A 24,860-nucleotide genomic window follows, 5' to 3' on the forward strand; every position below is an offset into this window, starting at 1 on the left:
TTAGCTGGAGGTGGTGGTGGACACCTGTAATCCCAGTTACTCAGGAGGCTGAGGCATGAGAATTGCTTGAATCCGGGAGGCGAAGGTTGCAATGAGCCAAGATCAGTGGAAAGTCTACATATGTCTCCTATTTTAATTTTGACAAAAGATGACTCTGTCACAGACTTCTAGCTCTTTTTAGGGAAACCTAAATGCATGAATTATAGGTAGGAAACCTATAATGCATGAATTGTTTAAAGGAAGTATGGAGGCTGGGAGAAGTGGCTCGCATCTGTAATCACTGCACTGTGGGAGCCTGAGGCAAGTGGATAACTTGAGACCAAGAGTTCGAGACCAGCCTGGCCAACATGGTAAACTCTCATCTCTACTAAAATACAAAAATTAGTTGGGTGTGATGGCAGGAATCTGTCATCCCAGTTATACTGGAGGCTGAGGCAGGAGAACCGCATGAACCTGGGAGGTGGTGGTCACAATGAGCTGATATCGCACCACTGCACTCCAACCTGGGTGATACAGCGAGACCCTGTCTCAAAAGAAAAGAATAAAGAAAGTATGGAATAAAATGTTAGATTTGAAAAGGAAAAGACAGGTTGGCAGCAGGACTGATTATATAATTTGTGGGGCTCAGAAATGAGAATAGAAGGCCCCTTGTTCAAAAATTAAGAATTTTAAGACGGCAACAGCAGACATTAAACCAAGCACGAGGCTCTTCTGAGCATGGGGCCCTGTGTGACTACATAGGTCACATACTCATAAACTTCACCCTGGTCAGAAGTTGAAGTTGAGATGGCAGTAGAAACAAAAAGGAATGATCCATCCCCTGTGATGTTTTTATCTCTCCATGCCATCCTTACCTAGGTACTCATCAGATGTGACCATCTCTCAAGGGAGCACCATTGTGCCAGTGAGTTGAGACACAGACACTCTGGCTCTAGTCTATGGAGGAAGGGGCATGAGAAAGAGGTTACATTCTACCAGTGATGAGAGAATGGGATGGAGCTGAAGGCTTCCTGAACTGATCTAGGAGAGAGAGCTTGAACTTGGGAACTCTGCAACTTTCTAACAGTGTAGTAAAGTTATTTAACCTCTTTGAACCTCATTTTTCATTGCTGTAAAAGGGTGATATCTACCTCTCAGGGTTATTGTGTGGATTACAGATAATGTGGAAAACACCTAGCACAGTGGCTAGTATGCAGTGGAAGCTCAAGATATATTGTACATATGATCATTTTTGTAAGTGAAGAGATGTACTGAGAATGAGGAAAAAAGACTTCAAGTCTCAAATAGGGTGGAGGATCTCAGAATGCTTGAAGAGCCTTGTAAGAACTCTCTTGAGTCCTTCCTTAGTTCCTGAGTGCTTTGGGATAATTTAAAACTCACAATTGCATCTGCTTCCCAAACAGGGTAAGGAGAAGTCTGTGGGAAGTCAGTGCACAGTAGAGTTCAGTCTTCAGTGCTGAAAATTTGCCAACTTTCACCCACACTGCAGAGATGAGAAAGCAGCTGTGGGCAGACAGTAGAGTAAGCTGTGGGGTCTCTGGGACACATTACACTTACAGATGCTCCATTGTTCCCAAGAGATTTTGTACTTTGTCTATTTTGTCCAGTTTTGTTTCCATAATATACGAAGGAGACAGCCGAAACCATTTTATCTAGTTTTCCTACTTTGTTTTGATTTATTTGTTGTTGTTTACAGTATTCTCTCCAATGACAACAATGGAATTTCCTTTCCTACTAATCTGGCCTGTTTCCATTTTGCCTGTTTATTTTAATTTCCTTTTTTTTGGACTGAAATCTCCACATGACTTATCTTTGTTTATTTCCTTTTATTTCCTGTGTATGTATGTGTCAGCATCATTTATTAGTGTGTCCACTCAGAGGAACTTTGATCATTAATTATGTAGGTTTTGTTTCCTGATTCCTAGTGGGAGGATATTAAGTGCTCCATGTTTCTAAGTACTTCACGATAGTTTGGTTATCAGTTTCTTCATCATTGTTCTCTGCAAGCAGATGGGCTTACTCTCCGTGGCTTACAGATGGAGCATGGGAAGCCCCAGGGCAGAGAAGTAACCCCTCTGCAGATGATGGTTTTCTTAAATCCTCTGACCTGTCCCACCTGCTACTCATATCAATTTCACTTCCACTTCCTTTTATTTGGGTAGTGGGTTATGCGAGCATAATGCCTGTGTTTTGCAGACGTAATTTGAAGACATTTCCATGAAAACCAGCCTGTTGTTAACTAATGAGCAATTCCACCTGGCATTATAGGCTGCTTGGGGGTGTGTGATGAATGTTATATTTGTCCCTTTTTCATGAAGAACTTATAGCCTACAAAATCAATAAAAATGTTAATGGCCGGGTGCAGTGGCTCACACCTGTAATCCCAGCACTTTGGGAGGCCGAGGTGGGTGGATCACAAGGTCAAGAGATCGAGACCAACCTGGCCAACATAGTGAAACCCTGTCTCTACTAAAAATACAAAAATTAGCTGGGCATGGTGGCGTGCGCCTGTAGTTCCAGGTACTCAGGAGGCTGAGGCAGGAGAATTGGTTGAATCTGGAAGGTATAGATGGCAATGAGCCAAGATCGCACCACTGCACTCCAGCCTGACGTCTGAGCAAGACTCTGACTCAAAAAAAAAAAAAAGTTAAAAGGAAGAGGAACTTGACTTTTACATCTGTTATTTGAATATAAAAGATCTGCTGCCTTGTTTTCGGTGGATCGTCATGATTTACTAAATGATTAAATTAATGAATTCATAAAACATTTATTTAGTACTTACTCTATATGATACCATCTGTAGTCTCAAGATATAAGACTAGAAGAGGGAAATAGAATTGAAAGAAAATAAATATAATAAAGTGTTACAGGTGACATGATAGAAGTTTGTCTGGAGTACACAGAGTAGCAAAGGAGGGAGACCTGTATTCTCTTGGGGGTGGGGATTGGAGGGAAGGTGTCACAAAGGCTATGGGCATCTTATGTATCTGGGGTCCATAGATACTTACATATGGCTGAAACGGTGGCTGAGGAGGCAGCCGTGTGTGCACAAGGTGGGAGAAGGGAGGTGGATGAAGCCAGATATGATGATCCTTGGATGCTATGTGAAGGAATTTGGATTTTATTCTTTAGGAAAAGTTTTAGGTAGATGGAACATCATTAACAGTTTTGCTTTCTAGAAAAACTACACCAAGAAAAGATTCAAGGAGACTTGAATGGAGGCAAGGAGATTCTTATGATAGATAATATGGGGCTGAGCCAGGCAAGATATGATAAGATTCTGAACAAGCCAGTGGCAGATGGAAAGATGTCAAAGAAGTAGACCTTGTGAAATTGGTGTAAATTTTTAAATAGTGTCTTAGAGTAACTATTAGTGAAACCAAGGCCCAAGAAAGCAGCACAGCCAGTCAATGTGAAAGGGATCTTCCTCTGTGCTTTCATTGCAGTTTGGAAACACAATTATTGTGGCACGTCACACACTATGTTGTAATACGTCATATTGTTAATAATTGTTTACAATCTTTCTGTCCTGAAGCTCTAAGCTTCTTAAGGTTAAGAGCCAAACTACTGAATGATTTGTGTATGCCTCACACAGAGCCTCATATACGTATAGCGTATATGAGTGCATAATACGTGTTTGAAGAATAAAACTCTTGACATCATAGCCAGTGCTGCTTCTACATGGAGCACCTGGCATGGAAATATAAAAACATCACTCAGGTCTGCCTTATATTCACCCATTTCCATCTCTCCCTCGAGAAGGCCAAAGCCACGTGATGATCAGGCATAACAGGCAGATGATGGCTTGCACTTTGCTTTAAAATTTACATCTGTTTGCCATTATAAGAATGTATTCTTACCTTCCAAAGCCTGTATTAAAATACCAGTAATGAATATTCAGAATATAAAAGTGGCCATAAAAGTTGATGCCTATTATACCATCTTTAATAGACTCACTAGTCATAAGTCAAGCATGATAATTTGCTTCCATGTTTCTTTTAATATTACTCATTGTTTTAACCTGTATCCTACTTTATTTTTCTGCACAGATCCGTAATGCCTCCTGTTTGCCTCTTTCAAGATGGAGGAGAAACCTTTGGGAGAACCTACTCAAGTGGTGTCTAAATTCAAGCTTTCCACCAAGGTAGAAAGTACAGGACACTGGCTGGTGGAAGATCATGCTCGAATATGGGAAGTTTTAAAGACAGAGGAGGTAAGGTAACTCTGAATGACACCGTTGGTGAAATATATTGGATTTGTTCATACCTGAGACTACAGTTCTTTGTGTAGCCCGCACCACAGGCCAGCTTGGCAAATCTTTATTCAGGAGCTGTGGGCACAGCCATGACTGGAGAACAAGCAAGTCAGGAGTATGTCTTTTGCATGTTAATGACTACACAGTGACCCAGGCCAAGGAGGCTGCACTGACAGCCAGATCTAAAGCTCATGGGCATATAATCTGCACCTTAGCCTCAGGTTATTGGCCGTGGCCTAGCTGTATCTGAGTATCCCGCTAGCTACCTTCTTTCTCAAGCCTGCCCTTCTATGACTCTTCCCTCTCTAAAGCCTATTGTTGTTGAAGTTTCATTTGACTTATAAAAATGCTGGTATTTGTATGGATATTTGTGTTATGTGTGTGTGAGAGAGAGAGAGACAGAGAGGGTACAAGGAGAGACAGAGAGATACTTCTATCCTTTCAAGGGAAATTATAAATTAAAGCTTTTATTTAATATTTAAGGTAAAATCAGACATAATGGCAAGATATTGGAAACCACTTCCATATAGGCATGAAGCGGTATAAAAGGAAGATTGGAAAAGAGAATGGAATTATTAACCAGATCATGGAAAAGCCTAACTTCCTTGAGCTTGGGTTGTACCCATCTTACCAGCTCAGCAATAAAATGAAAGCTAGAGGTGTGTATGTTTTTGTTTTTTTAGAGACAGGGTCTTGCTCTTCTGTCCAGGCTGGAGTGCAGTGGCACAGTCATAGCTCACTGCTGTCTGGAACTCCTGGGCTCAAGTGATCCTCCTGTCTCAGGCTCCCAAATAACTAGGACTACAGGGCACACACCACTATACCTGGATAATGTTTAAAGTTTTTGTAGAGATGAGAGTCTTGCTATGTTGCCAAGGCTGGTCTTGAACTCCTAGCCTCAAGCAGTCCTCCTGCCTCTGCCTTTCAAAGCAGTGGGATTACAGTGTGAGTGACTGGGCCCGGCCTCAAAAGCTAGAGGTTTTAATACATGGGAAAGAGCATCTCAGAGACAGGTACCAAAGCAAGAACTTCAAAACAACTAAGGTAGTCTAGAAATGTAATAGGGAAAACAGAGAATTCTTTGTTAATGGTATTTTGGCTACCAGAAAGACCAGCAGCTGTTTTCTGAGTCTTACCTGGGTGATAGTCATTATCTTGGGTAGTTTTCTAGGGTCTGGTCCTTAGCTTACACACTTACAAATTTTATTTTCTCATGTATCCAACAGAACTTTCTGGGCAAACTCATATGAATTAAGTGTATGCAACTAATATGTAAAAAGAAAATGGCAATTCCCTAATTGATAAAGACAAATAGAAGAGTTTTATCTTCTGGAATACTCAGGTTAAAATGTTTAGCACACTTTCTCCTTGTAGGCAAACCTAATGGGAAATCAAATAACGGTAAGAAAGTTAATTCCTGAGGATGGAATCATAACAAGTGGCATTATACAAACTCCTTCTTTGACAGTGTGAGGCTAAGTATATTGGTATGGCTTTTTGGTTCCAAGCAGCAGAAATTGACTGTCTAAATTAAGGAGAATGAGGAATTGCTGGAGGATGTTGAAAAGCTTACAGAATTGATGAGAAGTCTGGAGAACTAAGCTTGGAAATAAGACAGGAACCAAGTCAGTAGAAATTGCTCAGAGTGCTACCCCTGGAACAAATTCCAAACTGGTCCCCTCCCGTCCAAATTCTCATCTTCTGCTCAGGATGCAAAGCTGTGGGAGAGAGGAGCTCATTGCCAAGTTTAGTTGCATGCCATTCTTTTGGTTATTTTGTGACAAGAAAAAGGAATCTTCTGTGGGAAATTATTATGCCAACTCTTCACTACACTTGTGTTTCAAGTTTAAATTCCTAATATTCACACCTTATGACAATTCCAATAGAAGAAAGTAACATAACAACTAGTCTTGAGCATGTAAAATCCAGCAGCAGCAAATATACACCTTCTGTATAGGGATGTACTTACACAACAGACTTTTTTTTGGGGATGGAGTCTCGCTCTGTTGCCCAGGTGGAGTGCAGTGGAGTGATCTCGGCTCACTGCAACCTTCACCTCCTGGGTTCAAGCGATTCTCCTGCCTCAGTCTCCCAAGTAGCTGGGACTATGGGTGTGTGCCACCATGCCTGGCTAATTTTTGTATTTTTAGTAGAAATGGGGTTTCACCATGTTGGCCAAGATGGTCTTGATCTCTTGACCTTGTGATCTGCCTACCTCAGCCTCTCAAAGTGCTGGGGTTACATGTGTGAGCCACCGAGCCCAGCTTTTTTTTTTTTAAAGAAATAAACTCCACAGTGCTGGATGAAGTCTTTGTGTATTTCACCTAACAGGTCCAAGATAAGGTGAGATGGGTGTTGTGCTGAGGGCACAAAATTTAAGGAAGCACTCATTCTTAGGTTTATGCCCTGTACTTGCACAAAATTGAGAGTGAGTGCATCCTTAAATTTTGCACCCTAGGCTTGATGCTTGCCTCACTCTGGTCCTGGCCTTGTCATAAATCTGAATTTGGTGTTTTTCTTTTTTATGCATATTTCAGTATTTATACTACATGCATGTAGTTGTATCCATTCAATATGCATATTGATTTACATCTTATAAATTTCCTGGACTGTACATCTACTTCTACAGCTTGTTTTTTTTTTTTTTTTTTGTTTCTTTTCTTTCTTTCTTTCTTTTTTTTTGAGATGGTGTCTCACTTTCTCACTCAGGCCGTAGTGCAGTTGCTTGATCTCAGCTCACTGCAACCTCTGCCCCCTGGGTTCAAGCGATTCTTCTGCCTCAGCCTCATGAGTAGCTGGGACTACAGGTGCACACCATGATGCTCAGCTAATTTTTGTATTTTAGTAGAGATGGGGTTTCACTATATTGGCCAGGTTGGTCTCGAACTCCTAACCTAGTGATCCGTCCGCCTCAGCCTCCCAAAGTGCTGGGATTGCAGGCATGAGCCACCGTGCCCCGGTTTTGTTTCTGTTTTCATGATGACACATGTAGTTTCAGTTTATTAATCTTTAACTGCTGTTTATATTCTTTTGATTAATAGAGTCAAATTTATCCATTCTCCTGTTGATTTACTTTTAGTTTTCTTTCAATACAATAGAGTTTTTTCTAGCTTAGATACCTGGAAGTGGCATGCTGAGTTGTAAAGTATGAATACTTTTAGTTTTACTAGACATTTCCTGCAAAGGTACCCATCTTCCTTAAATTTGTGTTTAATCATCCTTTTGCTTTTTAAAAAGGCTTTACTGCATATTTGTATCCCTAAACATTATTATTTAGTTACACAAACATGCACATACACATATACACATACATATGTATGTATATATAAAAACATACATATTTATATATATGGTGTCTTTGGTGACTCACTTCTTTTACTCAGCATTATGTTTATAAGATTTTTAAGATTCAACCACAAAAATATAGATAGTAGTACTTTATTAATTTTTACTCTTGTACAATATGCCATTGTGTAGTTATAGCATGATTAGTTATTCATGGTTATGTGGATGAACATTGAAGTTATTACTAGTTTTTTGCTACTGTGAACAATGCTGATATGAACATACTATACATGTCTTTTTGTGCATTTTCTTATATGTTCTATAATTTCTGGGATACATGTGCAGAACGTGCAGGTTTGTTACATAGGGATACATGTGCCATGGTTGTTTGCTGCACCCATCAACCCGTCATCTACATTAGGTATTTCTCCTAATGCTTTCTCTCTTCTTGCTCCCCGCACCCCGACAGGCCCTAGTGTGTGATGTTCTTCTCCCTGTGTCCATGTGTTCTCATTGTTCAATTCCTACTTATGAGTGAGAATATGCGGTGTTTGGGTTTCTGTTCCTGTGTTAGTTTGCTGAGAATGGTAGTTTCCAGCTTTACCCATGTCCCTGCAAAGGACACAAACTCATCCTTTTTAATGACTGCATAGTATTTCGTGGTGTATATGTGCCATATTTTCTTTATCCAGTCCATCATTGATGGACATTTGGGTTGGTCCCAAGACTTTGCTATTTTGAATAGTGCTGCAATAAACATACATGTGCATGTGTCTTTATAGTAGAGTGATTTATGATCCTTTGGGTATATACCCAGTAATGGGATTGCTGGATCAAATGGTATTTCTGATTCTAGATCCTTGAGGAATTGCCATGCTGTCTTTCATAATGGTTGAACCTAATTTACACTCCCACCAACAGTGTAAAAGCATTCCTATTTCTCCACATTCTCTCCAGCAACTGCTGCTTCCTGACTTTTTAATCATGGCCATTCTACCAGGTATGAGATGGTATCTCATTATGGTTTTGATTTGTATTTCTCTAGTGACCAGTGATGAACTTTTTTTCATGTTTGTTGGCTGCATAAATGTCTTCGTTTGAGAAGTGTCTGCTCATATCCTTTGCCCACTTTTTGATGGGATTGTTATTTCCTTGGAAATTTATTTAAATTCCTTGTAGATTCTGGATATTAGACCTTTATCAGATGGATAGATTGCAAAAATTTTCTCCCATTCTGTAGGTTGCCTGTTGATGATAGTTTCTTTTGCTGTGCAGAAGCTATACGTTTATTGACTTGCATATGTTGAATCAGCCTTGAATCCCGGGATGAAGGAAGCCAACTTGATTGTGGTGGATAAGCTTTTTGACGTGCTGCTGCATTTGGTTTGCGAGTATTTTATTGAGGATTTTCGCATCAATGTTCATCAGGAATATTGGACTGAAATTTTCTTTTTTTGTTTTGTCTCTGCCAGGTTTGGGTATCAGGATGATGCTGGCCTTATAAGATAAGTCCCTCTGTTTCTATTGCCTGGAATAGTTTCAGAAGGAATGTTACCAGCTCTTCTTTGTACCTCTGGTAGAATTCAGCTGTGAATCCATCTGGATCTGGACTTTTTTTTTTGGTTGGTATTCCTGCCTGAATTTCAGAACTTGTTATTTGTCTATTTAGGGATTTGACTTCTTCCAGCTTTAGTCTTGGGAGGGTATATGTGTCCAGGAATTTCTTCTAGATTTTCTAGCTTATTTTTGTAGAGGTGTCTACAGTATTCTCTGATGGTAGTTTGTATTTCTGTGAGATCAATGGTGATATTCCCTTTATCATTTTTTATTGTGTCTATTTGATTCTTCTCTTTTTTCTTTAATAGTCTGGCTAATGGTCTATCTATTTTGTTGATCTTTTCAAAAAACCACCTCCTGGAATCATTGATTTTTTTGAAGGGTTTTTTGTGTCTCTGTCTCCTTCAGTTCTGCTCTAATCTTAGTTATTTCTTATCTTCTAGCTTTTAAATTTGTTTGCTCTTGCTTCTCTAGTTCTTTTAATTGTGATGTTACGATGTCAATTTTAGATTTTTCCTGCTTCGTTCTGTGGGCATTGAATGCTATAAATTTCCCTCTAACACTGCTTTAGCTGTGTCCCAGAGATTCTGATATGTTGTGTCTTTGTTCTCATTGGTTTCAAATAACTTGTTTATTTCTGCCTTAATTTCGTTATTTACCCAGTAGTCATTCAGGAGCAGGTTGTTCAGTTTTCTGTAGTTGTGCAGTTTTGAATGGGTTTCTTTTTCCTTTTTTTTTGCAATTCCTCTAACCTTTTTTCAAGGTTCTTAGCTTCCTTGTATTGGCTGAGAACATGTTCCTTTAGCTTGGAGGAGTTTGTTATTACCCACCTTCTGAAACCTACTTCTGTCAATTCATCAAACTCATTCCTTGCCCAGTTTTGTTCCCTTGCTGGAAAGGAGTTGTGACCCTTTGGAGGCAAGGAGGTGTTCTGGTTTTTGGAATTTTCAGCCCTTTTGTGCTGGGTTTTCATCTTTGTGAATTTATCTACCTTTGATCTTTGATGTTGGTGACCTTCGGATGGCTGTTTTTGTGTGGATGTCCTTTTTGTTGATGTTGATGCTATTGCTTTATGTTTGTCAGTTTTCCAACAGTCAGGGCCCTCTTCTGCAGGTCTGCTGGACTTTCCTATAGGTCCATTCCAGATCCTGTTTGCCTGGGTATCACCAGCAGAGGCTGCAGAACAGCAAAGATTGCTCCCTGTTCCTTCCTCTGGAAGCTTCGTCCCAGAGGGGCACCCACCAGATGCCAGCCAGAGCTCTCCTGTATGAGTTGTCTGTTGTTCCCTGCTGGGAGGTTTCTCCCAGTCAGGTGGCACAGGGGTCAGGGACCCACTTGAGGAGGCAGTATGTCCCGTAGCAGTGCTTGAGCACTGTGCTTGGAAAACCATTGCTCTCTTCAGAGCTGGGAGTCAGGAATGTTTAAGTCTGCTGAAGCTACACCCACAGCCACCCCTTCTCCCAGGTGCTCTGTCCCAGGGAGATGGAGTTTTTATCTATAAGCCCCTGACTGGGGCTGCTGCCTTTTCAGAGATGCACTGCCCAGAGAGGAGGAATCTAGAGAGGCAGTCTGGCTATAGCAGCTTTGCTGGGTGGGATCACCCAGTTCAAACTTCCTGATGGTTTTGTTTACACTGTGAGGGGAAAACCACCCACTCAAGCCTCAGTGATGACAGGCACCCCTTCTTCCCCCAAGCTCAAGCACCCCAGGTCGACTTCAGGCTGCTGTGCTGGCAACAAGAAGCTCAAGCTGGTGGATCTTAGCTTGAAGGGCTCTGTGGGCTGAGATCCACTGAGCGAGACCACTTTTCTTCCTGGCTTCAGCCCTCTTTCCAGGGGAGTGAATAGTTCTGTCTCACCAGGGTTCCAGGAGCCACTGGGTATGAAAAAAAACCTCCTATAGCTAGCTCAGTGTCTGCCCAAACAACTGCCTAGTTTTGTGCTTGAAACCCAGGCCCTGGTGGTATAGGCACCAGAGGGAATCTCCTGGTCTGTGGTTTGCAAAGACTGTGAGAGAACCATAATATCTGAACTGGATAGCACCATCCCTCATGGCACAGTCCCTCATGGCTTCCCTTGGCTAGGAGAGGGAGTTCCCTGACCCCTTGCACTTCCTGGGTGAGGTGATGCCCCACCCCGCTTTGGTTCACCCTCCATGGGATGCACCCACTGTCTAACCAATCCTAATGAGATGAACGGGGTACCTTAGTTGGAAATGCAGAAATCTTCTGTGTTGGTCTTTTTGGGAGCTATAGAGCAGAGCTGTTTCTATTCAGCCATCTTGCCTGATCCCCACATACTCTACATATCTAATTTTGCCCATATTGAAGAGCTTTTTCAGGTTAATACCTATTAGGTGAATTTTGAGTTGATATGTGCAAGTTATCTTTTTCAAGTTATTGCCAAGTTGTTTTCCAAAGTGGTGGTGCCAATTATGCTCTTATCTGTAGTTTCCTCTATTCCAGTCCTTGCCAACTCTTGAAATTGTCAGATTTCTTAATTTTTTAAATCTAGATGATATAAAGTAGAATCTTATTCTTTGCTCATCAATTCTTTATGCATCTCATCTCAGAGATCTCTTGACTTTTTCCTTTATACTTACTATTCTGGCGGTCTAACAGTAACATCTCTTTCTCCCTTTCTGTCTCTGTCTCTCTCTCTCTCCTTTGCTCTCTTTGGTCTTAAGATGTCTTTATTTTGTGTGCCTCTTAACAATAATAGTTTAGATGAGTATAGAATTATGGTTTATTTTCTCTGAGTAAATTGGAAATTTTCCATTGTCCTCTGCCTACCATTGCTCTGGAATGGGAGCTACAATAATGTTCAATTTCTATTCTTTTGAATGTAATATTTTTTTCTCTCTACTTAGATCACCTCTATATTTTTTGCTGTCCTGAAGTTTCATTCTTCTGTGTTTAGGTGTGGGTTTCCTTTTATTTAATATTTTGGAGTACGAGCGCTTCTCAAATAGTTTAATTGGTGTCTTTCATCAGTCTGGAAATATCTCCAATTTTTTTCTTTTCAAATTTTACCTCATTCTCATTCTGTAACTACAAGATTTATGCTTTTCTCACTCTGCTTATGCCCCTTAATTTCTCTTTTAGAGTTACTATCTTTTTCCTCTCTGTGTTGCATTCTGATTAATTTTAGGTGTGCCTTCCAATTCCAGAATTCTCTCTTCAGCTTTATTCTGTCCTTTAGCTCAACCATTGATTTTCCTATTTATATTTTTATTTTTTTAAGACATTTTTCAAGAACTGTGATGGGTCTGAGATTTTACCATGTTTGTAACATAGCTTGCCACAGTTTTGTGGATATTGAAAGAAGACATGAGACTCTTGGCTAAGAGCAAAAGACAGTAGCCAGAGTGTCAGCATGTTTGTTTTGGTTTTCTATGTTTCAATTCCTAGAAATGGGTCTAGATAGATACTTGCACAGGAAAGAAACACTGACCTTTGGAAACTTGCCATTTTATAGTAGGTAATAAACAAGCTGGTGTTTTATTCAAGGGGGAAGTATTAGCTCATCTCTCAAGTTTTCTTGCTGCAAGCCCCATCCTGAAAAATGGGCTGGGTAAAGATCAGTCAGGGCATTGAATTTTTGGCGTATATAGTAAGACATGTAGGAACAAGAGAGACCCATGGAGTAGTTTTTCCTAGCAATAGTAAATGCAGTGATTTTATATTCTGAGTATGGTAATTTTAAAAACTGTGGGTCTCAGTGTACTATCTGTTGTTTCCTTTGACTCTTGCACATGGTGTTTTGTTTCTGTGTAAGTTTTGTGATTTTTGACTGTGGGTTTATTTTTTTATTTATTGGAAAGAAGGAAATTTTCTTTAGAGAGAATTTGCATTTGCTTCTGGGAGCACTACCAGTGGGAAGCCACTTTAAAGTAAATTTTTAGCTTGATGTTTTTCAGACCACTTAATGTGACTAAAGGCTAGACGTCTACAGATGGGAAGGCTTGTAGTAGTAAATTCTAAGGAGAAAATGACTCCCTCTCTCTACCCCTCCTCAGCATCCTATAGAAAGATAGTCAACTTTCCTTGTATTGTCATGGAAGACATAGTATTTCTAGTTTATCTTGATGCTGAGGGAACCACATTTGGGGGCCTCAGTTTTATGCAGTGGGGATTTCCTGTTAGATTCTCTCCCATAAGCCAGCCCTGGGCTTTGTATATTGTTCCCTACCTGCTTTAAGGTAGCAAGTTCCATGTTGGTTAGAGTAACACTAATGCTGTAACAAATGCAGTGTAAAATTTAAGTAGCTTAACATAATAGAAGTTTATTTCTCAATCATATTATGTCCAATTTATTGTTTCTGATGGGAGTGCCAGTTTTCTTCATATGATACTTCAGGGACCCAGGCTACTTCCTTGCAGGTCCACCATCCTCTGGGACCTGGTGATCTTTTGTATTCACCTAGAAATTCACAAAAAAAGAGGTTGAAGAAGACACAGCCAATTATTAACTCTCTTTGGCCAGACATGAATTATATCAGTTTACCTTCTATGACTGAGAATTAGTCCCATTGTTCAATACAGATGTGAGGGATGTGTGATGGGGAAATGTAATCTCTGGCTAAGCTGCTACTTACCAGCGATGACTCAATACTATGGAAAGTAAAATTCAAATTGAATTTTGGTGGACAATTAAGTAAGTGTCACAGAAAACAAAGTTTTAATTTACCTGGTTTGGCCAATGATGTCTGAATGGAAGCTGACTTCAGTGCTTATCTTTGTGGGGTCTACTTTCATTTAGGTTTTGGCTTTCAAGAGTTTTAAGTTTTTTGCCTATCTGTCATGTATTAAAAAAGCTATTTTAATTTGATTTTATAAACTTTTTTTTTTTTAGTTATTTGTAACGAGAGAGTCAACTAGGGTAGTTAGTCCATTGTACTCCTGGAACTGAGTCCTGCTTTCTCCTGTGAGTTATTTAAAAATGTATGTAATCCCAGCACTTTGGGAGGATCACAAGGTCAAGAGATCAAGACTATCCTGGCCAAAATTATGAAACCCTGTCTCTACTAAAACACAAAAAAATTAGCCGGGCATGGTGGTGCGCACCTGTAGTCCCAGCTACTCTGGAGGCTGAGGCAGGGGAATTGCTTGAACGCAGGAGGTAGAGATTGCAGTGAGCTGAGCTTATGCCACTGCACTCTAGCCTGGTGACGAAGCAAGACTCTGTCTTGGGAAAAAAAATGTGATCTTAAAACTTAAAAGTTTATTTTTTATACTTTTGAAAATTACTTCACTTGGTCAGAAACTGGTATCTAGATAATGTTGAATTTCTGTTTTTTGGCCATATTTAATTAAGTGCCTGCTTGCATGCAAATATTTTTAACTGACATTTTGTAATCATTTAAAGTTTTTTTGTAGTCACAAATCAATTTGTCAAGTATATTTAAAATGAAAATATTATTTTCATGTTGAATGTAGTGATTAACTGTAACTGTAATTAACCTGTATTTAAATGTTTACAAACATTTAATATTTAAAATTTTTTAAATTTAAAATTTTCTGCTATATATAGGTATTATTGTTTAAATTAAAAAACATTATTTTCTACTACATATAGGTATTTTTTATAGTTTAAATTATAGTTTTGAAGTATTTTATCTTTAGCCCACATTGCTGTCTCACTTCTCTGTCCACGCTATTGTAGCCAGTGCTCAAGTAGTGAAAATTCGGGTTGTTCTTTTTTTCAAATAGCAATTCTTCTCTTCAGCTAGACTGTCTGTCCTTGAGATCAGGCCTCTTAGTTGTCTTCTTTTTTAAAAATTTATATTCCCATACTGATAGGTCACCCCCTTAGTCATAATTCTACTTCACTTATAACTTCCAAAGCACTGGTACTACTAGACATGGGTTGAAATAAATACCTGATGATTGACTGATGAATTATTTTCATTATTTAATGGTAATACACTGTTTCTCTAAATTGTAACATCAATCAGAATATTGTCATCTTGGGGTACAAAGGTGATTCATTTAACTCATCATTGGATAACAGTTGTGTGTGTGTATGTTTTTTTTTTATCGTATTGCTGATTGAATTTGCATTGAGTCATCCACTGTGCACTGGACTTATCTGTGTTCATTGTCTTACAAGAATGCCACTAAGATACACAGTGTTCTCTGTGGCTATGGAACAGAGATGTTCTCTGTGTGAAATTAAACTGGTGAATGCCTATATGGAGACTGGACATATGACCTCTTCTTCTCTATCCAGCTCAGGAATGGGGCCTCACATTGTAACATCACATTCCTGGAGGAGGAAATAGTAATGTGTTCATCATGCGTGCTTTGGAGATTAAATCATAGGAAGAGAGAAGTTTTTTAAAAATTTAGGCAAGTAGTGGGAGTGCATTGTATTAAACTGTGAAGAGCCAGCTATTTGCTGAATTGTGGATTGATGACAGAGCTAGGGTCTTTTTTATTATTCTGAATGAATTTCTATTTCTCTCTGCCACAAATTTTCATGTGAGGCAAAGGGACAGAAATTTACTTTCTAGGAAGTTATTAATATATAAAAATACTTTGATGTATGAATCCCTGAGATGGGTAAAACAAATGAGTCAAATATCAGTAGTGAGAAATGGAATATTAAGTCTGGTGAGGTTACAAGAAAAAGAAAATATCATTTATTGAGCATCTATTCTGTGTCAGGAACTGTACTTGGTGCTTTCATATTTATCAATATATTTGTCACAGCCATAGATACATTTTCATTTTACTCATAAGGATTATGAAGATTAGAGGTTAAGGCACATGCTCAAATATACATAGCTGTTTAGTGGCAAAGTAAGATTGAAATTCATTTGTCTCTCATTTGCCTTTGTTCTACACTCTTATCTCCTCATGAAGTTGACTACCTAAATCACTCTAAATCTACATTTAGTTTTCTTGCCCAGACCATAACCATTCCTGGCCAGAGTATCAACTTCAGCTCAGTAAGTGGTACCAATCTTGCTCTCATAGAGCTTGGCTCTGCAATGCCTGTGTGAACAAACATCAGTGTGCCCATTGATTCATAATCTTCTTCCATTTCTCAAAGTACTGGCTCAGTTGGTGTGGCTGGGCTTCTATCTCAGTTCTTCCAGTCTTAGCCAGTCGGACTGCTATAATGAAGTAGCACAGACTGGGTGGCTTATAAACAATAGAAATTTATTTATAAGGATGCTGAGGGTCTGAGATCAGGGTGCCAGCGTAGTTGAGTTCTGGTGAGGTTCCTTCTCTAAGTTACAGACAGCTTTATTTATAAGGATGCTGAGGGTCTGAGATCAGGGTGCCAGCGTAGTTGAGTTCTGGTGAGGTTCCTTCTCTAAGTTACAGACAGCTTTATTTATAAGGATGCTGAGAGTCTGAGATCAGGGTGCCAGTGTAGTTGAGTTCTGGTGAGGTTCCTTCTCTAAGTTACAGACAGCTTTATTTATAAGGATGCTGAGAGTCTGAGATCAGGGTGCCAGCGTAGTTGAGTTCTGGTGAGGTTCCTTCTCTAAGTTACAGACAGCTTTATTTATAAGGATGCTGAGAGTCTGAGATCAGGGTGCCAGTGTAGTTGAGTTCTGGTGAGGTTCCTTCTCTGAGTTACAGACAGCCATCTTCTCAATATGTCCTCATGTGGCAGAAAAAGTTGGAGAGCTCTTTGGGGTTCCTTTTATAAGAGCATGAATCTCATTTGTGAAGACTCCACCCTCATGACCTTATTGGCTCTTTAAACCTCTGCCTCCCAATATCATCACACTGAGGGGTTTGGTTTTCAACCGAACAAATTGTGCGGAACACAAACGTTCAGTCCATATTGGACCCAGTTTCTCAGAAAAACTGTACCTATTTAAATGGTGCCCTTAACTCCATACTATTTAAATAGAACTTAGAACTGTTAGGCTCCTTGTATCTCTGTCTTCTACATAATTGAGCTCTGTTCCACTTACCCCAAGCTATTAATTGGGGTCTAATTATAAACAGTCTGTTTGGAACCTGGCTATTTTTACCCAATCCCTGAACTCCTGTTGCTTCCTTGGATATTAAAGCTTGCCAGAATCACATCAGGGTTTTCCTATGTCCTTGTTTTGTGTTCCTTCTGAGTTTGCTTAGTCATGTGCAGCCATAAGAGATATAAGAGACACTCAGCACAAAGCCAAGTTTATTATACTTGCAGGTCCTAGAGATAGGAGGTGTTCTGCATGGGAAGACATGATGGTGGCCATGAGGCAGAAGACAGGAGTGAGTAAGCTTAGACCACTTCTGTATTGGGGTTTTTGAGGAAAAGACGCACCAGGGCAGGAGGAACGTTTGGGATTGGTTAGCTTGAACACTTTTGGTGGGTTTTGGGCTATAGGAGTAGTTTCTAGTTGCCTGGCACCTGGCTCTGGGATGATTAAGGCAGAGAAATACTGTCTCCTGAAGTATCCAGGCCAAACAGAAGAGATAAGGCTCTGGATTGGTTACTTGGCATGCTCTCAAAGGCATGCTCTCTGACTTTTGTTATCTTTAAGAATTAGCTAGCCCAGGGAGGATAGTCTCTCCCAGTTGTAAGGTTTTTAAAGACATCAAAACATCATAATATGGCCGGGCATGGTGGCTCATGCCTATAATCTCAGCAGTTTGGGAGGCCAAGGCAGGCAGATCACGAGGTCAGGTGTTTGAGACCAGCCTAACCAACATGGTGAAACCCCGTCTCTACCGAAAAAAAAAAATACAAAAACTAGCTGGGTGTGATGCCTATAATCCCAGCTACTCAGAAGGCTGAGGCAGGAGAATCACTTGAACCCAGGAGGCGGAGGTTGCAGTGAGTCGAGATGGTGCCATTGCACCCCAGCCTGGGCAACAGGGCGAGACTCCATCTTAAAAAAAAAATCACAATATACAGAAAACTAAAAAAAAAATTACAATACAGTCCTTGGGACACATCTTACCAAACAGCCTGCTATTACCACGGGACACATACCTCCAATTTGTTCACTGTCTTCTCATTCTTTTCCTGCCCCTGTTGCCAGAATCTCAAGTTTCCTTGTGATTAAGATCACTTGAATATGACATGATGCATTTAATAAGTTTCTTAGTGGAATCTAAAGGTGGATACTGAGGATATGAAAGCTTTCATTATGGTTACGTTTCATTGTTGGTATTAGAAGGTGCTCAAGCATCGCCTCTTCCAGGAAGACATCCTTCCTGATTTGTCTGGCCAGGGTTAAAGATGCTCCTGTGTGGTCCTATAACACCTCTGCATATCTATCTCATAAGACTCATCACATGAATGGTACAGGCACACCTCATAGATATCTGGTTTTGTTTCCAGGCCACCTCAGTAAAGCAAATATTACCATAAAGTAATCTAAAATTTTTTGGTTTCCCAGTGTATATGAAAGTTATACCAACATTATACTGTAGACTCAAGTGTGTAAGAGCCTTATATCTAAAAGAAAGTACATTATCTTAATTTAACAATACTGTATTTCTAAGAAATGCTACTAATCATTTGAGCCCTCAACAAGTCATCATCTTTTTGCTGGTGGAGGGTCTTCCTCATTGTTGATAACTGCGACTGATAAGAGTGGTTGGCTGCTGAAGGCTGTGGTGGCTGTGTCTCCTTAAAGAAGACATTAATGAAGTTTGCCACATCCATTGGCTCTTCTTTTCTTGAAAAATTTCTCTGTAGCATGCAATGTTGTTTGATAGCGTTTTACTCACAGTAGAACTTCTTTCAAAACCAAAGCCAGGCTGGGCATGGTGGCTTCCAAAATTCCTGCTTGAGGCTAGGAATTTGAGACTAGCCTGGGCAATATAGCAAGACCCAGTCTCTGCCAAAAAAAAAAAAGCAGAGCTGGGTGTGGTGGCATGTGCTTCTGTAGTCCCAGCTTCTCAAAAGGCTGAGGTGAAGGTTTGCATGAACCTCAGCAATCCTCACTCAGGAGGCTGTAGTGAGGTGTGACTGCACCACTGCACACCAGTGCAGTGCAACAGAGCAAGACCCTATCTCTAAAAAACAAACAGAAAATTGAAGTTAGTCCTCCCAAACCATGCTGCTACTTTACCAACTAAGTTTATTTAATATTCTAAATCCTTTGTTGTCATTTCACGACATTCACAGCCACTTGCTCAGGAGTAGATGCCATCTCAAGAAACCATGTTCTTTGTTTATCCTTAAGAAGCAGCTCCTTGTCCATTCAAGCTTCTTTGTGAAATTGCAGCAATTTAGCCCATCTTTGGGCTCCACTTCTAATTCTATTTCTCTTGCTATGTCCATCACATTGGCACTTGCTTCCTCCGTTGAAGTCTTGCACCCCTCAAAGTCATTCATGAGGGTTGAAATCAATCTCTTTTAAACTTCTGTTAATGTTTGGCCTTCTCTCATGAATTATGAATGTTCTTAATGACATCTAGAATGGTGAATCCTTTCCAGATGGTTTTCAATTTACTTTCCTAGATCCATCAGAGGAATCATTATCTATGGCAGCTACTGCCTTATGAAATGTATTTCTTAACTAATAAAATTTGAAAGACAAAACTGCTCTGACCTGTGGGCTATAAAATCGATATTGTGTTAGCAGGCATGAAAACAACAATCTCCTTGCACATCTCTGGCTCTTGAGTAACAAGCCACATTGTAAATGAGCAGTAATATTTTGAAAGGAATTTCTTTTTTTCTAAGTGATAGTCTCAATGGTGGGCTTAAAATATTCAGTAAGCTGTATATGCTGTAAATAGATGTGCTGTTGTCTAGGCTCTATTATTCCATTTATAGAGCATAGCCAGAGTAGGTTTAGCATAATTCTTAAGGGCTTAGGATTTTCAGAATGGTGAATATTGGCTTTAACTTAAAGTAACCAGCTGCATTAGCCCCTAGCAAGAGAATCAACCTCTTTTTTGAAGCTTTGAAGTCAGACATTGACTTTTGCTCTCTAGCTATGATAGTCCAAAATGGCATCTTCTTCCAATATAAGGTATTTTGTCTACATCAAAAATCTGTTGCTTAGTGTAGACACTTTCATTAATGATCTTAGCTAGATCTTCTAGATCTTCTGGATAACTTGCTCTTGCTGCAGTTTTTTTTTTTTTGAGACAGAGTTTCAATCTTGTTGCCCAGGCTGGAGTGCAATGATGTGATCTTGGCTCACCGCAACCTCCACCTCCTGGGTTCAAGTGTTTTGCCTGCCTCAGCCTCCCTAGTAGATGGGATTACAGGCATGTGCCACCATGCCTGACTAATTTTGTATTTTTAGTAGAGATGGGGTTTCTTCATGTTGGTCAGGCTGATCTCAAACTCCTGACCTCAGGTGATCCTCCCACCTTGGCCTCTCAAAGTGCTGGGATTACAGGCGTGAGCCACCACATCCAGCATTGCAGCTTATATATCAGCATTTGCTGCTTCACCTTGCACTTTTAAGTTATGGAGGTGTCTTTTTCCCTTAAACTTCATGAACCAACCACTGCAAGCTTCAAACTTTTCTTCTGTAGCTTCCTCACCTCTCTCAGCCTTTATAGAATTGAAAACAGTTGGGGCTTTGCTCTGTATTAGACCTTGCTTAAGGGAATTTTGTGGCTAATTTGATCTTCTGTCCAGACAACTAAAACTTTCTCTGTATCAGCATTAAGGCTGTTTTGCTTCCTCATTCATCTACCCACTGGCATAGCACTTTAAATTTCCTTCAAGAACTTTTCCTTTGCATAAACAACTTGGCTAATGATTTGGCACAAGAGGCTTCGCTTTTGGCTTATCTTGGCTTTTGACATGACTTCCTCACTAAGTGTAATCATTGCTAGCTTTTGATTTAAAGTGAGAGATGTGTAACTCTTTCACTTGAACACTTAGAGGCCATTGTAGGGTTATTAATTGGCCTAATTTTAATATTGTTATGTCTCAGGGATTAGGAGGGCATGAGGAGAGGCAGAGAGACAAGGGAATGGCCAGTCAATGAAGCAGTGAGAACTCTCACAGCTTTGATCAATTTTTTTTCAGCCTACATCATGCTTTGAATATATAATAGTAATTTAAAAGTTTGAAATATTGTGAGAAAATTACCAAAATATGACACAGAGACACAAAGTGATCACACACTGCTGAAAAAAATGGCAAGACTTGCTTGACGCAGGGTTGCCACAAACCTTCAATTTGTAAGAAACACAGTATCTGCTAAGTGCTATAAAGTGAAGCACAAGAAAACAGCTGCATACCTATACTTGTATATTTACCTATTGTTGTCTCTCAGACTAGAATGTAAGCTTCTCAAGGGCAGGGCCTTTGTCATAATTCATCTTTATGTGCCCAATATTATTCACAGTTTCTGGCACATAGTGAGAACCTAATAGATACTTATTAAATAGGGAAAATGTGTGGAGGGACTAAGAGGTTGGTCACCAGAGACAGACTGGCCATGATGTACAAATTCCTTAATCTGTATTTCAGTTTCCTTACCTATAAAGTGGGTATATTAACAGAGTTGTTACAAGAGTTAATTGAGTTATAATATGTAAATTTCTCTGAATATAGCCTGGTACATAATAAGCAATAGATGTAGACTTTTATTATTATTCTTTAATGAATCAGTGGGGGGAAGAGTACAGAATGTTATATGACATGGGCCTACCAATTGCACAATAGTTGCTTTTGACCCCTGCTGCTTGAATACAAGATTTCCCTCACATTCTGGAAAGCCCCACACTATAGGATCCTTCATTTTTAAGTGCCTGCAGAATTTGTACTGGGTGACACAGTAGTTTGACTCTAATAAGACTACCCTGCTAATATTTGTGCAGGGTGACCATTCAGAAAGGAAGACAGTTGGCCCCAACTAAATAGCATTGTGTTGAGATATACAAATTATTTTCAGGGGAGACTAGTCCAGGGTCCTCCTGCTTACCACACAGAAAGCCAATCACTGAGATAATGAGCATTGCCAGGGAAGAAGGGTTTGTGTGAGTGCTTCAGCCAAGGAGATGGGAAACCAGTCTCAAATTCATCTCCTCAACTGACTAAAATTAGAGACTCATATGGGAGGGAAGAAATGTAACCATGTGTTGGAAAACAGGAATCAGGAAGGAGTAAGGAAGAGGAATTGGTCAACAGGAAGTAGATGGTCAGTTGGGCAGGTATAGGTGAGGTATTTGGCATCCCATTGTCCAGATGTGGTGATCTGGTAAGTTTCAGTTCCTTGATACTATCTGGGAGGCCTGCTGGTCTCCTGAGAAAGGAACTCAGATAATACCAACATAAATGTTTCAAGTTTTAATACTGAGAGGGTCAATTTCTATATTTATTCAAAAGAAACCATAAACATAAATTCTGTGGGATAATTAGGCTGGTTCCAGTCCCACTCTTTCTATTTATCAGTTCCTCAATAATGGATAATATGGTTGTCGATCCTTCTGGCTGCTTTATGCTTAAAAGGGGCATTGTGGGCAGCTCCATGCCATGGGTGACCACATGGCCACCCAGGAATCAAATGTTAATCTAATACCATAGTTTTCTTCTGCAACACAATCTTGCTCTCTCCAATCCACTACTTCTACCAAATGGAAGACAGTTTGATGTCCTCCTTTCCTAATTGAATACCCTTTATTTCTTTTTCTTGCCTGATTGCTCTGGCTAGAACTTCCAATACTATATTGAATAGGAGTAGTGAGAGAGGGCATCCTTGTCTAGTACCAGATTTCAAAGGGAATGCTTCCAGTTTTTGCCCATTCAGTATGATATTGGCTGTGGGTTTGTCATAAATAGCTTTTATTATTTTGAGATATGTTCCGTGTATACCTAGTTTATTGAGAGTTTTTAGCATAAAGGGCTGTTGAATTTTGTTGAAGGTCTTCTCTGCATCTATTGAGATAATCATGTGGTTTTTGTCTTTGGTTCTGTTTATGTGGTGGATTACGTTTATAGACTTGGGTATGTTGAACCAGCCTTGCATCCCTGGGATGAAGCTTACTTGATCATGATGGATAAGCTTTTCGATGTGCTGTTGTAATCAGTTTGCCAGTATTTTATTGAAGATTTTTTTGCATCTATGTTCATCAGTTGGCCTCAAGTTTTCTTTTTCTGTTGAGTCTCTGCCAGGTTTTGCTATCAGGATGATGCTGGTCTCATAAAATGATTTGGGAAGGATTCCCTCTTTTTGTATTGTTTGAAAGAGTTTCAGGAGTGGTACCAGCTCCTCTTTGTATGTCTGGTAGAATTCGGCTGTGAACCCCTCTGGACCTGGCCTTTTTTTTGTTGGTGGGCTATTAATTGCTGCTTCAACTTCAGCCCTTGTTATTGGTCTATTTGACTTCTTCCTGGTTTAGGCTTGGGAGGGTGCAAGTGTCCAGGAATTTATCCATTTCTTCCATGTTTAGTGGTTTATGTGCATAGAGTTGTTTGTAGTAATCTCTGATGGTAGTTTGCATTTCTCTGGAATCGGTGGTGATTTCCCCTTTATCGTCACATTATTTAATTTTAATCAGTTTGACCATAAGGAAAGATTTCCATAAACCTTTTATAACCTTTTACAATTTTCTATTGAAGTAAAGACTAATGTTCCAAGAAAACCTTGTTATTGTGATATAGGGGCCAACATGCTGGTCTTCCATCAGTGTGCTTTTGATATTAATGTTTAATTTGTAGGAAAACTCTGAACCATTTTTATTCCTCAAAATCGACCCTTACAATCTCACATGACCTCCTCTTCCACAATACTCCCTGGGTCTAGAGGGACTGAATCATTTTAATTTCTGGGCCTGTGCCTCACCGAAGCAGTTTGATTGTCACTTTCTCCCAGGTCTGAAGATAAGGCTTTGACTGGTATCAATGTTCAAGATTTAGCAGGAATTGTTTTCTTGTGGAGACCCAAGAGTCAAAGTTCTGTAACTTAACAGCACAAGGCTTAGTTAAAAGGATATTCATACTATTATTCTTTCTATCATGTCACAAATGAAAAGACTACTATGTGGTATCTAGTAGTTACTGCCTGTAGGACTTCAAACCATAGTATTAAAGGGTTCGTGCTATTCCTTGCATATATCTACCTGCTATAATTCTAGTGATAGAACTGTGACTAAAAGCATCAAAAATATGTTGTGCAGGCTGGAGTGCAGTAGTGTGATCATAGCTCACTGCAGCCTCAACCTCCTGTCCTCAGGAAATCCTCCCACCTCAGCATCCTGAGTAGCTGGGACTACAGGCATGTGCTAATTAGAATTTTTTTTCCCTAGAGATGAGGCCTTACAATGTACCAAGGCTGGTCTCAAACCCTAGGTTCAACTGATCCTTCTGCCTTGGCCTCCAAAAGTGCTGGGATTATAGGCATGAGCCACTGTGTCCAACCAGTAACTTTTGAATTAAATAAAATTATTCTTTTTTTCAACAATAACACATCCTCTTTGGCACATTTTATATATGGAATTACATATTAACTACAATTCTTATTCTTAGTAACCTCAAATTTTAGTGAAAACCTAGGAAGCAAGAAATCCTGAACTATCATATATTAGCATTTTTTTTCATGATACTGTCATTTTTTATTATGAAAAGAATTCTGATTTGTAGGTTTTTTTTTAAATTATACTTTAAGTTCTGGGGTACATGTGCAGAACGTGCAGGTCTGTTACATAGGTATACATGTGCCATGGTAGCGTTTTACAGATGAAAATCATTTCATAATTTTTAGAAACATGTTTCCCTGTATCATAATCTTTTCTTAATTGGAAATTACCTAGGCATAATGAACATCAAAAATAATTTTAAGATTTTAAATTACATTTATTCCATTTCTATTTCATTCATTTTTT

At 39.6% G+C, this 24,860-nt stretch overlaps 1 protein-coding gene across 3 annotated transcripts in view; it reads left to right on the forward strand.

Annotated features, from left to right (window-relative positions):
• Window positions 1–24,860, forward strand: part of RGL1 (ral guanine nucleotide dissociation stimulator like 1) — a 303,693-nt gene that overhangs the window by 121,398 nt on the left and 157,435 nt on the right. For all 3 annotated transcript variants that reach the window (XM_054247899.2, XM_002807704.5, XM_035280227.3), the window contains exon 2: window positions 4,050–4,213. In XM_054247899.2, the coding sequence (XP_054103874.1) occupies window positions 4,082–4,213 (132 nt within the window). In that variant the 5' untranslated portion in view covers window positions 4,050–4,081. The remainder of the gene's footprint in view (window positions 1–4,049; window positions 4,214–24,860) is intronic.

The sequence above is a fragment of the Callithrix jacchus genome, chromosome 18 (assembly GCF_049354715.1).
Source record: "Callithrix jacchus isolate 240 chromosome 18, calJac240_pri, whole genome shotgun sequence".
In the NCBI taxonomy this organism is placed as follows: domain Eukaryota; kingdom Metazoa; phylum Chordata; class Mammalia; order Primates; family Cebidae; genus Callithrix; species Callithrix jacchus.